Source organism: Bison bison, unplaced genomic scaffold, assembly GCF_000754665.1.
Source record: "Bison bison bison isolate TAMUID 2011002044 unplaced genomic scaffold, Bison_UMD1.0 scf7180017864215, whole genome shotgun sequence".
Classification (NCBI taxonomy): domain Eukaryota; kingdom Metazoa; phylum Chordata; class Mammalia; order Artiodactyla; family Bovidae; genus Bison; species Bison bison.
This window is the reverse complement of record NW_011494787.1, coordinates 12,104,162-12,117,217: the sequence shown is the minus strand read 5'-3', so window position 1 is coordinate 12,117,217 and position 13,056 is coordinate 12,104,162. Positions and strand designations below refer to the sequence as shown.

The following is a 13,056-nucleotide window of genomic DNA, read 5'->3' as shown; positions in this document are numbered from 1 at the left end:
AGATGTTTAGGCTGGTTTTAGAAAAGGCAGAGGAACCAGAGATCAAATTGCCAACATCCGTTGGATCATTGAAAAAGCAAGAGAGTTCCAGAAAAACATCTATTTCTGCTTTATTGACTATGCCAAAGTCTTTGACTGTGTGGATCACAATAAACTGTGGAAAATTCTGAAAGAGATGGGAATACCAGACCACCTGACCTGCCTCTTGAGAAACCTGTATGCAGGTCAGGAAGCAACAATTAGAACTAGACATGGAACAACAGACTGGTTCCAAATAGGCAAAGGAGTACATCAAGGCTGTATATGGAGAAGAAAATGGCAACCCACTCCAGTATTCTTGTCTAGAGAATCCTGTGGACAGAGGAGCCTGGTGGGCTGCTGTCCATAGGGTTGCATAGAGTTGAACATGACTGAAGCAACTTAGCATGTATATTGTCACCCTGCTTATTTAACTTATATGCAGAGTACATCATGAGAAATGCTGGGCTGCAAGAAGCACAAGCTGGAATCAAGATTGCCGGGAGAAATATCAATAACCTCAGATATGCAGATGACACTGCCCTTATGGCAGAAAGTGAAGAAGAACTAAAGAGCCTCTTGATCAAAGTGAAAGAGGAGAGTGAAAAAGTTGGCTTAAAGCTCAACATTCAGAAAACTAAGATCATTTCATCCGGTCTCATCACTTCATGGCAGTAGATGGGGAAACAGTGGAAACACTGTCAGACTTTATTTTTTTGGGCTCCAAAATCACTGCAGATGGTGATTGCAGCCATGAAATTAAAAGATGCTTACTCCTTGGAAGGAAAGTTATGACCAACCTAGATAGCATATTCAAAAGCAGAGACATTACTTTGCCAACAAAGGTCCATCTAGTCAAAGCTATGGTTTTTCCAGTGGTCATGTATGGATGTGAGAGTTGGACTATAAAGAAAGCTGAGTGCCGAAGAATTGATGCTTTTGAACTGTGGTGTTGGAGAAGACTCTTGAGAGTCCCTTGGACTGCAAGGAGATCCAACCAGTCCATCCTAAGGGAGATCAGTCCTGGGTGTTCATTGGGAGGACTGATGTTGAAGCTGAAACTCCAATACTTTGGCCACCTGATGCGAAGAGCTGACTCATTTGAAAAGATCCTGATGCTGGGAAAGATTGAGGGCAGGAGGAGAAGGGGACGACAGAGGATGAGATGGTTGGATGGCATCACCGACTCAATCACATGAGTTTGTGTAGGCTCCGGGAGTTGGTGAGGGACAGGGAGGCCTTGGTGTGCTGCAGTTCACGGGGTCGCAAGGAGTCGGACATGACTTAGCAACTGAACTGAACTGAACTGAATTAGATCATTATAAATCACCTAGCCCAAACCTTAATTTTTAGATTACAAAACACTGCATCCATATAGCCAACATGACCTGGAAAATAAGGTCATGCCGAACTAAACTCTGAGGCTTTTGAGTCTTTTTCAGTGTTAGCACTAAAGATTGCTACTTCAAATGAATGTGTGTACTTTTTGCCTTAAAACTTTTTTTCTTTTTTTTAAGAAATTAGTGCCAGTTTGATCCCACCTTCTCTGGATCCAAGCCTGACTGTGAAGGATAGATTATGGCACCTTCAATCTTGCTTTCACAAAGAATCTGATAAAGAACGTTCTGTTATCATCTATGACTTCATCCAGAGTTATAAAATTCTTCTTCTGTCTTGTGGCATCTCCCTGGAACAAAGTTACGAAGATCCTAAGGTTTCTTGTCTTATCTCAACAATTTTTGTATACTTCAAAAAATATTTTAATGTTTAGGGTTAATTCTTAAATGACTTGGTATTTATTTAGCTTCAACACTGCAGCTTAAGTAGTTTAGGGTAGTCACTCCTTTGTCCAGTAATCCTATTCATCCAGAACAGATTATTATTAACACCAGATGCCTCTATGTAGATAAAAACAGAGATGTTATAAATTCCAAGCACTAAAGTTCATACCTTTTTCAGAGACTTAAATGTTTTCATTTTGGTCATATGTTCTACATTTTCTGTGTCATAGTAAGTTAGAAATGAAAGGAGAACTGTGAGATTTAAATACATGATAGTAGGATATTTCAAATATCCATGAGAATAGAGACAGAAAATAGTAAAAGCATATATAGATATAAGAGATCACAAAGGATAGTAGTTAGAGGCCATTTAGCATAGGGATAAATGGCCTTATTAACCCGTAAGAACTTTCCCATATAATAGCAAACTGATACACTGTTTATAAAGATGACTGAATTATTAAGGAAAGAGTAACTTTTGTTATTGTAATATACACTTATATGATTATATATAAACATATAATGCACTTTCAGAAGACATTTATCTATTGGATCATAGCCCTGAAAGGGATATCATTTTTTTCCCCTTTTTGAGACTAGAATACATGAGGTGTGTGGAGTATTAATTGAATTGAGATATGATGTTAATTGGTTGTTAACAACATAATTAATGATAATAACATAATTTTTTAGCTTCTTTAGCTTTTTTGGCAGAGATTTTTGAGGGCATTGGGGCTTCCCTGGTAGCTCAGCTGATAAAGAATCTGCCTGCAATGCAGGAAACCCCAGTTTGATTCCTGCATCGGGAAGATCCACTGGAGAAGGGATAGGCTACCCGCTCTAGTATTCTTTGGCTTCCCTGGTGGCTCTGCTGGTAAAGAATCTGCCTGCAGTGCAGGAGACCTGGCTTTGATCCCTGGGTTGGGAAGATCCCCTGGAGAAGGGAATGGTTACCCACTCCAGTGTTCTGGCCTGGAGAATTCCATGGACTGTGTAGTCCACAGGGTCACAAAGAGTTGGACACAACTGAGTGAATTTCACTTCACTTTGAAGGCATTATCAGGTAAACTAATGACACTGTCTTTTCCTATATTTCAAACCAGCCTTTGTTTATGTGATACATTTCATATAGTTTCTAAACTGACCTTTTACTCAATATAAAAGGTTATCATTTAATTTTGATGTTTCAGAGTCCAAAATGAGAATATGGGTAATATGAGCTTCTTAAAGCTACAGTGGCTTCCCAGATTTATATAGCAACTTTGGTGTAAACCATTTGAAATATTCCATACTTGGTTTTACTAATCATAGCATTTTTGATGTAAGAGAAACTATTAATTTATAAAATTTCACTTTTATAAGAAACATTTGCCAACTTTTACATGAGACTATCTTATTCGATACCTCTAAAAGGGTTCTGATCACTAGTTTCTAATGGTGGGAGCCTGTTGCTGTATCACTAACAGTTCACTGGGTACCAGCTGGATATCCAAAAGTCAGCTCAATTCTGTCACTTTCTATCTGGAAATAGCATCAAATCCCATAGGCTAAGGGCTCAGTCCCACAAGCCCCCAACTTCAGGCACTAGTTGCAAGCCCAGCTTATTAACTGTGCTTCTGGTCAACCAGCTGTAAATAAATTAGATTCCCATAACCCCCTCCTTCTGCTGCTAAGTCACTTCAGTCGTGTCCGACTCTGTGCGACCCCATAGACGGCAGCCCATCAGGTTCCCCCGTCCCTGGGATTCTCCAGGCAAGAACACTGGAGTGGGTTGCCATTTCCTTCTCCAGTGCATGAAAGTGAAAAGTGAAAGTGAAGTCGCTCCGTCGTGTCTGACTCTTAGCGACCCCACGGACGGCAGCCCACTGGGCTCCTCTGTCCCTGGGATTTTCCAGGCCAGAGTACTGGAGTAGGGTGTCATTGCCTTCTCCGAACCCCCTCATCTCTTCATCTGTGTTGATCTGTGTCCTTTAATATCCTTTATAATAAGCCAGTAATCTAGTGAGTAAACTGGTTTCCTAAGTTCTGTTAGTTCCTCTAACAAATTAACCCCCTCCTTGAGTTTGGTTAATTTGTTAGAGGAGCTAACAGAACTTAGGAAACCGGTTTACTCACTAGATTACTGGCTTATTACAAAGGATATTAAAGGACACAGATCAACACAGATGAAGAGATGTATAGGACGAGGTTTGTAAGAAGAGATGTGGGGCTTCTGTCCTTTCTAGGCTTGCCACTCTCCCCGAGTCTTCATGTAATTACCAACCCAGAAGCTCTTTGAACCCTTCCTTTTGTGTTCCTGTGGAGGCTTCATTATATAGGCACAATTGATCAAATTATTGGCCATTGGTGGTCAGTTGCTCTTTAGCCTCTTCCTCTAATCAGGAGTTCGGGGAGGTGGAACGGAAAGTTCCAGCCCTCCTGTCACAGGATTGATTACCCCTGGCAACTTAGCCTGTGTTCTTAGGTGACTTAGGAGTATTCTAAGACACTACATTAGCATAACTAAAGATAACCTGTATCTCTTTTGCGAGAGCTCAGTGTGTCCAACTCTTTATGATCCTTTGGACTGTAGTCCACCAGATTCCTCTGTCCATGGGATTTTTCAGGCAAGAATTCTGGAGTGGGTTGCTATTTCCTCCTCCAAGGGGTCTTCCTGACCCTGGAATCAAACCTGCATCTGCTGCTTCGCAGGCATATTCTTTACCTGCTGAGCCATCTAGGAAGCCTGCCTTATCTCTGTTGGGAAGACCCAATTTATATTTCTTATTATAATATACAAGATTGTGCCCCCCCTCTAAAACTGAATTCTTAGCCTATAAAAGAAGTAACTGAGTCATTTAGTAATGCTTGAAATTATGGACAAGGTTTAGATTCCTTCTTCTAAATCCAATTTCAAACTGCTTGAATCTAGTATTAGAAAATGCAGGACTTCTAGTATCATAGGGAAGCTAAGAATAGCAGTCAAATCAGAGGTTGGATGGTCATGGTGACAGGTCCTCATCTTTAAGAGAAAGTCTTATGCATCTAAAATATTGTATGTGAACTTGTAATGGTTAAATGTTTATGTCTCACTTCTTCCCATGTTGAAAATTAAATAAACCTAAAATTATATTGGCCCAAATTTATTATAACAGTAGGTAAGCCAAAGTCAGCCTCAATGGAAAAGAAACCCAGCTGCATTTTCAGAAATATGATTTTTGTTAGCTCAAAGGCATTTGATTTTCAAGCTGAATTCTGAAGTAAATCAGCAGGCACATTGCAGTAATGGAAAAATATAACTTTTTCTTCTTTGACGGTCACTGCTCTTATTGGTTAAAAAAAAAAAAAGGTTATTTCTTATACCAATTATCCTTTCCTTATCTTGGTGTAGTTGTCCTTTCCTTCTCTCCTGGGAAATACTGCATAAGTATTTAGTGTATTAAGTAAAAATGAATGAGATTAAAAATGAGCTTTCTTTTTTCCCCTTCAGAAATGTCTTTGGAAAATCAAGAAAGTATTCTGATTGTTATCCCATTCAGGTGGCATGCTGGTTACTAGATCCAGATTCCAAGGAGCCGACTCTTCACAGCATAGTTTCCCATTTTCTTCCTCATGAGCTTCCACTCCTGGAAGAAATAGAGACTGGCCAAGGAATTCAAAGTCTAGGGCTGAATGTCAGCACTACGCATTCTGGACGATACAGAGCATCTGTAGAGTCCATTCTCATCTTCAACTCTATGAATCAACTTAATTCTTTGTTGAAGAAGGAAAACCTTCAAGGTAAAAAAAACAGTTCCTGGCATTTTTATGATGTTGTAAGACTGGGGATAGTTCTGTATTTAGCTACTCTGTCACAGGTGGATAAATTACACTTTTTTTTTTAAATAGAAGTTATACTTTTTATGCAGACCCTTTCTTTTGATTGTCTAGTGCAGGAGTCAACATAAATAATTTTGCTGTAAAAGGCCAGATAGTGACTAGTTTTGGTTTTGTAGGCTAGATGATCTCAGTCATGAATATTCAACTCTGCCATCATAGCATGAAAGCAGCTATAGATAGTATGAAAATGAGTGTTCCAATAAATCTTTATTTACAAAAACAGACATCTATCCCCAGATTGGCCATAGTTTGCTGACCTCTGACTCTACTGTAATGAAGTAAATTAGAGCATTTTGTTCATTTATTCCTAATTTTATATTTGAATGTTATCGAATGGTTTTAGAAATACACTTAGAATGTATCTTTTATGGATTTAAAACAATGAACTATTTTCTTTGTAGAATTCTTTAACAGTTATTTTTTTCAGCAAAGTGTATTCATGTAAATCTTTTTTTCCCTTGTGAGAAATAGTGTGGATTTATTGTGCAGGCTGCTGGCCCAGATTGTCTACTTTGACTTCAGAGAGCATAATATATACTTATGGTGAAAATGATGAAGTAAAACAAGGTTGGCTTCATTGTGAGGAGATATAAACCATGGATTGGCTGATTAATTAACATTACAAACAGGAGACTGATGAATTCATGAAGAGTAGGGCTTGAATCTGTATTATGTATTTATGAGGGGCCTTGGGCAGGCTACTTTAACTCTCTAAGTCTGGTTCTTATTTTGAAATTGTTAAATTAGAGAACTTAGTACTTGTCACACATTAGGCACTTGTTGCTGTTCTTCCGTCGCTAAGTCGTGTCCGACTCTGCGACCCTGTGGACACCTATGCACCACGCTTCTCTGTCTTTCACCATCTCCTGGAGTTTGCTCGGATTCATTGAGTCAGTGATGCTATCCAACCGTCTTGTCCTCTGTCATTCCTTCCCCTCCTGCCCTCAATCTTTCCCAGCATCAGGATCTTTCCCAATGAGTTGATTCTTCACATCAGCATCAAAGTATTGGAGCCTCAGCTTTAGCATCAGTCCTTCCAGTGAATGTTCAGGATAGTATTAGTTGATGATTATTATTACTTCTAGCACAAACCCTCTGTGCTGGTTATAAAGTTCCCCTGATATTACTGGAATAAAATAATACAAAAGGACAGACTGGCTTATTTGCTTACAGGAGACTTGATTAAGTGATATTAATTAGCAGCTCTTCAACAGGTATTGATTGGAGTATTTCAAACTCAGCCTTTCTAAGCCAATGTAGGCAGATAAAGAAGTTGGAGTACACAGCACACCTTCCTCAGGACTACTTCTACATTCATGGACAATAATGCTGAATGAACATAGCTAATTCCCTCTTAGTCTGACTAGTCTGCCTCTAGGATAGGCATCCTGGGGAGTCTGTATAATTTCTAGACACTGACATTTGATGATGGTGATATGAATTAGTCTGTAATTTTTTAGACATTTATTGCCCATTACCAGATTTGTAAGTTTTTCAGTCTAATTGGAAGGGGACTGTTCCATTACTTAAAAGATAATTTTTCACCTGTAAAAAAAAAAAAGACTGACATTCCTTTTCAGAAAAGTGTAAGAGACCTTCTAGATTTATAATTTTTAGCTTTCACAGTATGTTTTCTATGTACCTTCAAAGCTTTTTTTCCCTGCATATTTTCAGAAGTGGGTGACCTGGAGGTGTTAAATGAATTCTTGTACAGTGTTAAATATTTCTTATTCAAAGAATACATAGAATTGAAGTACATTGAAATAAGGGAAGTTTTGGGAGAGAATGTGGACAACCATCACATTTTATTTGGAAATGATTATTTCAGAATACACTTGTTAGTTTTAGTAGGCCTCCAGAATCTTCATCTTTTTCTCTTCTCATCATCTTGCCTGTTGGGGAGGTGTATTCTAGCTGACTTTCTCCCAGTAGAGAGCTGATTTTTGTTTGAGTATGAATAAATATTGATAGCAGAATGTGTCTTTGCTTAATTTGACCCCAAAGTATCCTGTTCTCTTCACATTGATCAATTAGCTCCTTTTAAAGTAGCTTGAACATAGATGAGATGATTTTTTTAGGTATGGAGTGAGTTGATTTCTCTCTTTTTCAACGGACCTCAGCTGCACAGATTTATATTAGTCATAATCTTATTTTTCATTACCTCTTCATCATTGGTCCATATAGGTCCTCTTTTTAGTCACTATTATTTTATTAATATAATGAGTAACTGTTAACTCACATTAACAACTCAGACATTTGTCTACCTGGGTGCTCCTCTTCCCTTATACATCGTAAGTTTTATGTTTATCATTCCCTTATTTTCTTAATATGTAAAAGTCCAAACAATATATTATTTGGTTTTGCTTGTTTTTTAACTTTATAAAACATCTGTCACACTGTCTTGTTTTACTTACTCAGCATCATGTTAGGAAGATTCATGCATATTATTGCAAGTATCTATAGTTTACTTATTTTCACTGCTGTGTAATGTATCACTGTGTGTGCATGCGTGTGCACACATGCATGCACACTAAAATATATTTATTCATTTTCCTATTAATGAATGCTTAGATTGTCTCTAGTTTTGTTTTCTTTCATTTTTTGTTCTGCTATACCAAATAGTTCTCTATAAATATTCTTGTAAATTTACACATCTCCTACTACAATGGGTAAGAATTTCTTTTTGCTGTGGAATTGCTCCATCTTGGAAATGGGAGTATTCAACTTTTCAAGATTATGGTGAGCTGTTTTTCAGAATGGTTGTACAAAATTTGTCCTTTCAACAGCAATGTGAAAGAAATCTTTCTGATCACATTGTCTCTACTTTGCAAATTCATTGGTTGTAAAATGATTGTAATTTTTCTTTTTTGTACTTTATTTTTGGTAAGAGAGTTATTCCAGTTTCATGGAATGAGTTGATGAATATAGCTTCTTTTTATTCTGGAGGAGTTTATGTGTCATAGGCATGATGTATTCTTTGAAAGTTTGATAGCGTTTGCCTATAAACTTTGTTTGTGGAAGTATTTTTAACTACTACTTTGACTTCTTTAATAACTGTTCCGTTCAGTTCAGTCGCTCAGTCATGTCTGACTCTTTGCCACTCCATGAATCGCAGCACACCAGGCCTCCCAGAGTTCACTCAAACTCATGTCCATCAAGTCGGTGATGCCATCCAGCCATCTCATCCTCTGTCGTCCCCTTTTCCTCCTGCCCCCAATCCCTCCCAGCATCAGGGTCTTTTCAAATGAGTCAGCTCTTTGCATGAGGTGGCCAGAGTATTGGAGTTTCAGCTTCAGCATCAGTCCTTCCAAAGAACACCCAGGACTGATCTCCTTTAGAATTGACTGGTTGGATCGGCTTGAAGTCCAAGGGACTCTCAAGAGTCTTTTGCAGCACCACAGTTCAAAAGCATGAATTCTTCGGCGCTCAACTTTCTTCACCGTCCAACTCTCACATCCATACATGACCACAGGAAAAACCATAGCCTTGACTAGACAGACCTTTGTTGGCAAAGTAATGTCTCTGCTTTTGAATATCCTATCTAGGTTAGATTATTTAGTTATATCTTTTTGGTAATGTTTTAGTAGCCTATATATTTTTTAAAGAATTTATCTAAAGGTATTGCTGATTTTTTTCTTTTTTATATCTCTGGTTTGTTATATCTTTTTCTTTCATAATATTATTGTTTAATCACACTAGAAGTTTATCCAATTTTTCAGTGTTTTCAAAAAACCAGTTTTTACCTTTGATCTTTCCTGTTTTTGTTTTCTGTTTCATTGATTTCTGTGAACTTTTATATAATCTCTTTTCTTCTAGTTCCCCTGACTTTATTTGCAGTCCTTTTTCTAAATTCTTAAGTTTGATATTATGCTCATTACTTTTCAAATCATATTTTTCTTTTTCGAATTTAAGTATTTAAGGCTATAATTTCCTCAAAGTTCTACTTTCATTATATCTTACAAGTTTTGACATGTAATGTTTTCGTTGTTTTATCCTAAATATTTAAAATATTCTGGTGTGACATTTTTAGATGGATAAATTATAAGATTATTTCTAATTCTCAAGTAGTTGAAAACTTATTTTATACTTTTATTATTACATTCAATCTCTAATATGTTGTAGAGAATATGTTTGTATGATACCCATTCTTTGAAGTTCTTTGAGAATTGTTTTGTAACCTAAAACCTGAATTATTGTGTAAATGTTCAGTGTGCACATAAGAATATAGATATACTAATTCTGGATGCAGACTTTTATAAATGTCTGTTAATTCAGTGTTGTTTAAATCATTTATATCTAATTTTCCCTATAGTTTAGGCAATGTTAATTTTATAGCACATTTGAGACTACTTCATTAGGTGCAATCCCAGGGATTCTCCAGGCAAGAACACTGGAGTGGGTTGCCATTTCCTCCTCCAGTGCGTGAAAGTGAAAAGTGAAAGTAAAGTCGCTCAGTCATGTCCGACTCTTAGCGACCCCATGGACTGTAGCCTAGCAGGCTCCTCCATCCATGGGATTTTCCAGACAAGAGTACTGGAGTGGGGTGCCATTGCCTTCTCCGAGCAGCAGCGGCATACAAGTTTAATTGGTGTATTTTCCTGGTACATTAAATCTGTCATTATGTTTGACTAGCTCTGCCACTAATAGGATTTTTATTCTTAATCATCTGGTTTTTTGGAATGACTATGGCAGCATCAACTTTCTTTTGATTAGTTGCTCGCCTCATACATCTTTTTTCTGTCCCTTTAAATCTTCTAGATCCTTATGCTTTAGATGTGTCTTATAAACAAAGTATAGCTTATTTCTTTTTCAAACTATCAGTTTTTTCCCACAAATTTGGCAATTTATAATTATTGATGTGTTTCTGTTCATTGTGATTATTGACATATCACACTTTCCTGCTGTTTGTATTCATCTTGTTTGATTTTGTATATAGTTTTTAAATTTTTATTTTATTTTTAATTGAAGGATAATTGCTTTACAGAATTTTGTTGTTTTTTGTCAAATTTTTTGTTTTTTTCCTCTAATTTTGTATATACTTTATTCATAGCTGTGCTCTGTTGTGAGTCTAATGATTCTATAGCTGCAAGTCTTAGGGAATCAGTGGAGCGCTCCAGGGTTTGCTAGGTGGGGGATGCCTTCCTCTGGAAAGACTTTGCTCTGGCTTCAGCTTGTTACTAAACTACAATGCATTCAAGGCCTGCATTAGCTTTTCTTGGGAATTTTGGTTCAGAACAGGAGCCTGAGAATCAGCTTCTCCTTCTCTTGCTACTCCAAAGATATGTTATCCCCTCAACCTTTTTGGGGTAAGACTTCATTCACATTGCAGCCCTATTTCTTCCTACTGTCTGTGAATCCAGGCTGGCTTCCTATCACTCTTGACTCTTCTTTTTCTGACCCTAGTTCTTTGTTTCTCTAGTCGCATATCCCGTGAATTTCTGCTCTGACTCCAGGCCTGTGAAGCCAGGCTCTGACTGCCCATATCTTCTCCTGACCATCCGAGGCTAGTAGCTCTCACTTGTTTGTTTGCTTTTGGTGGTCTACTGACTGAGACCAGGAGCGCCTTAAAGAATACGTGTATGTGGAACTGGGGAAAACAGGCCAGGTTACACAGAGTCCTAGTGACCCATTAACACTGGAAGTAGAAATCTTTGCTGTGGATTTTTTTCTTAATAAATTTAGGATAGCATTTCCCATAGAGTGTTCTATGAACACTCACTTTTCATGATGTTACTAAATATTAAACAGATAAAGTGCTTTAGAGTCAAATAATTTCAGTCTTTTGATTAAAACAAACATTAAAATAGTTGTCTTTGTTCAGTTCTACTCAGAGCCTTTGGTATATTAACAGGCATCATGAACATCTAAGAGTAATATATAAATGCTGAAATTCATAGTATACAGTGTCTCTCAATCCCAACCTTTCTTACAGTATTTTTGAGACTAATATGCTAATGAACATACTAGGGAAACTGACTTAGAATGACTATTCTGTTGACAAATATCAGCAGATGGAAAAATACTCTGATTTCTTACTTCAGGAATCTTATCCTTTCTTATTAGAACACTGGAAAATATAAAATCTTTATATTTAGCTTTGTGCAAGTCTGCATACCATGGGACCAGGAGTATTGGAAATTATTTTGAGGAATTAACCTTTTATAGTCAGCTTAGCAAATAAAATTGGCTACCTTGTTTTTTACTAAGAGTAGAAACAGAAACATCATCTTGGGAGAAATGAAGTCACTTACAATTCAGACTGTCCATAAGGTTGCGTGTTTTACTCTCCGAATAGACATAGCTAGTAGTCCAAAGCTTAAATGGAAAAGTGGAAAGTACTCTAATACCTTTCACTGATGGTTTGAGAATGTGGCTCAGGAGACTGGATCTTGAAGGATAGTTTAGTAGCATCTCTGATTTTCCCAGAAAAATGCTATGTATATAGGTAATGATGCTGAACTAGTCACTTAACTGGTGAATTAATGTTTTTTGCTTTCTTTTTCTTCCAGATGTTTTCTATAAAGTGGAAATGCCCTCCCAGTACTGCCTAGCCTTGCTGGAACTAAATGGAATCGGCTTTAGTACTGCAGAATGTGAAAGTCAGAAACACATAATGCAAGCCAAACTGGATGCAATTGAGATGCAGGCCTATCAACTAGCTGGCCATAGTTTTTCCTTCACCAGTTCAGATGACATTGCTGAGGTTGTATAATGGGAATAGAGAATTTAGAAAGTCATTTTCAGAGCAAAAAAATGGTTTGTGTGTATATAGTTCGTAAATGTGTTTACCTAAACACCAATAAAATGAAACAATTGGTTAACCAGAATACTTTGGAGATGTATTCCAATATCTCCTTTGCATGTTTTTATTTATGAATAGGTAGGTAGTGAAGAAGTATCCCAGAATGTGTGTTTCATGGGGAGATTTGCCTGGTACAGAAGAAGCACTCAGTAAATATTTGTTGTGCAGATGAGGTCTGTAATATAGTTGTATAATGGTGTAGATGTTTCTCCATGAAGTTAGTCATTTCATGAACTCTTACAGCTTCCTCACTGCAAAATTAGATACTTTTCTTAGATGTTAGTGAAAAAGGGATTTGGGGACTCTTTGCTTTTTTAACCTACAATATTTTTATCGCCTTATGTAAATTTTTACATAGTTTGTCCTTTTCTCCCCCAATAGTTTGTATTGTGTTTGTATTGTGTTCTTTCCCCATACTCCACAAAGGATGGTTGAGTTGTTTTGGAAGAGTTACTGATAGATGGGTGCTTATACTTGATAGCTTTGAAGTTTTGTTGTTTTCTAGATGTGATTCACTTTTATAGCATGTTGGTAAATATTTTAAAGACTCTTCTATTTATTCCTTAACTCCTTGAATTTGGGCCACTTTATCAACCC

The 13,056-nt window shown here is 37.2% G+C and overlaps 1 protein-coding gene across 1 annotated transcript in view; it reads left to right on the top strand.

The window, feature by feature from the left end:
- POLQ (polymerase (DNA directed), theta) overlaps positions 1-13,056 on the top strand; it is a gene marked incomplete at its 5' end in the record, with an annotated part of 107,105 nt that overhangs the window by 62,464 nt on the left and 31,585 nt on the right. The window contains 3 exons of the mRNA XM_010845421.1: positions 1,536-1,732; positions 5,318-5,558; positions 12,167-12,360. Of these exons, the coding sequence (XP_010843723.1) occupies positions 1,536-1,732; positions 5,318-5,558; positions 12,167-12,360 (632 nt within the window). The remainder of the gene's footprint in view (positions 1-1,535; positions 1,733-5,317; positions 5,559-12,166; positions 12,361-13,056) is intronic.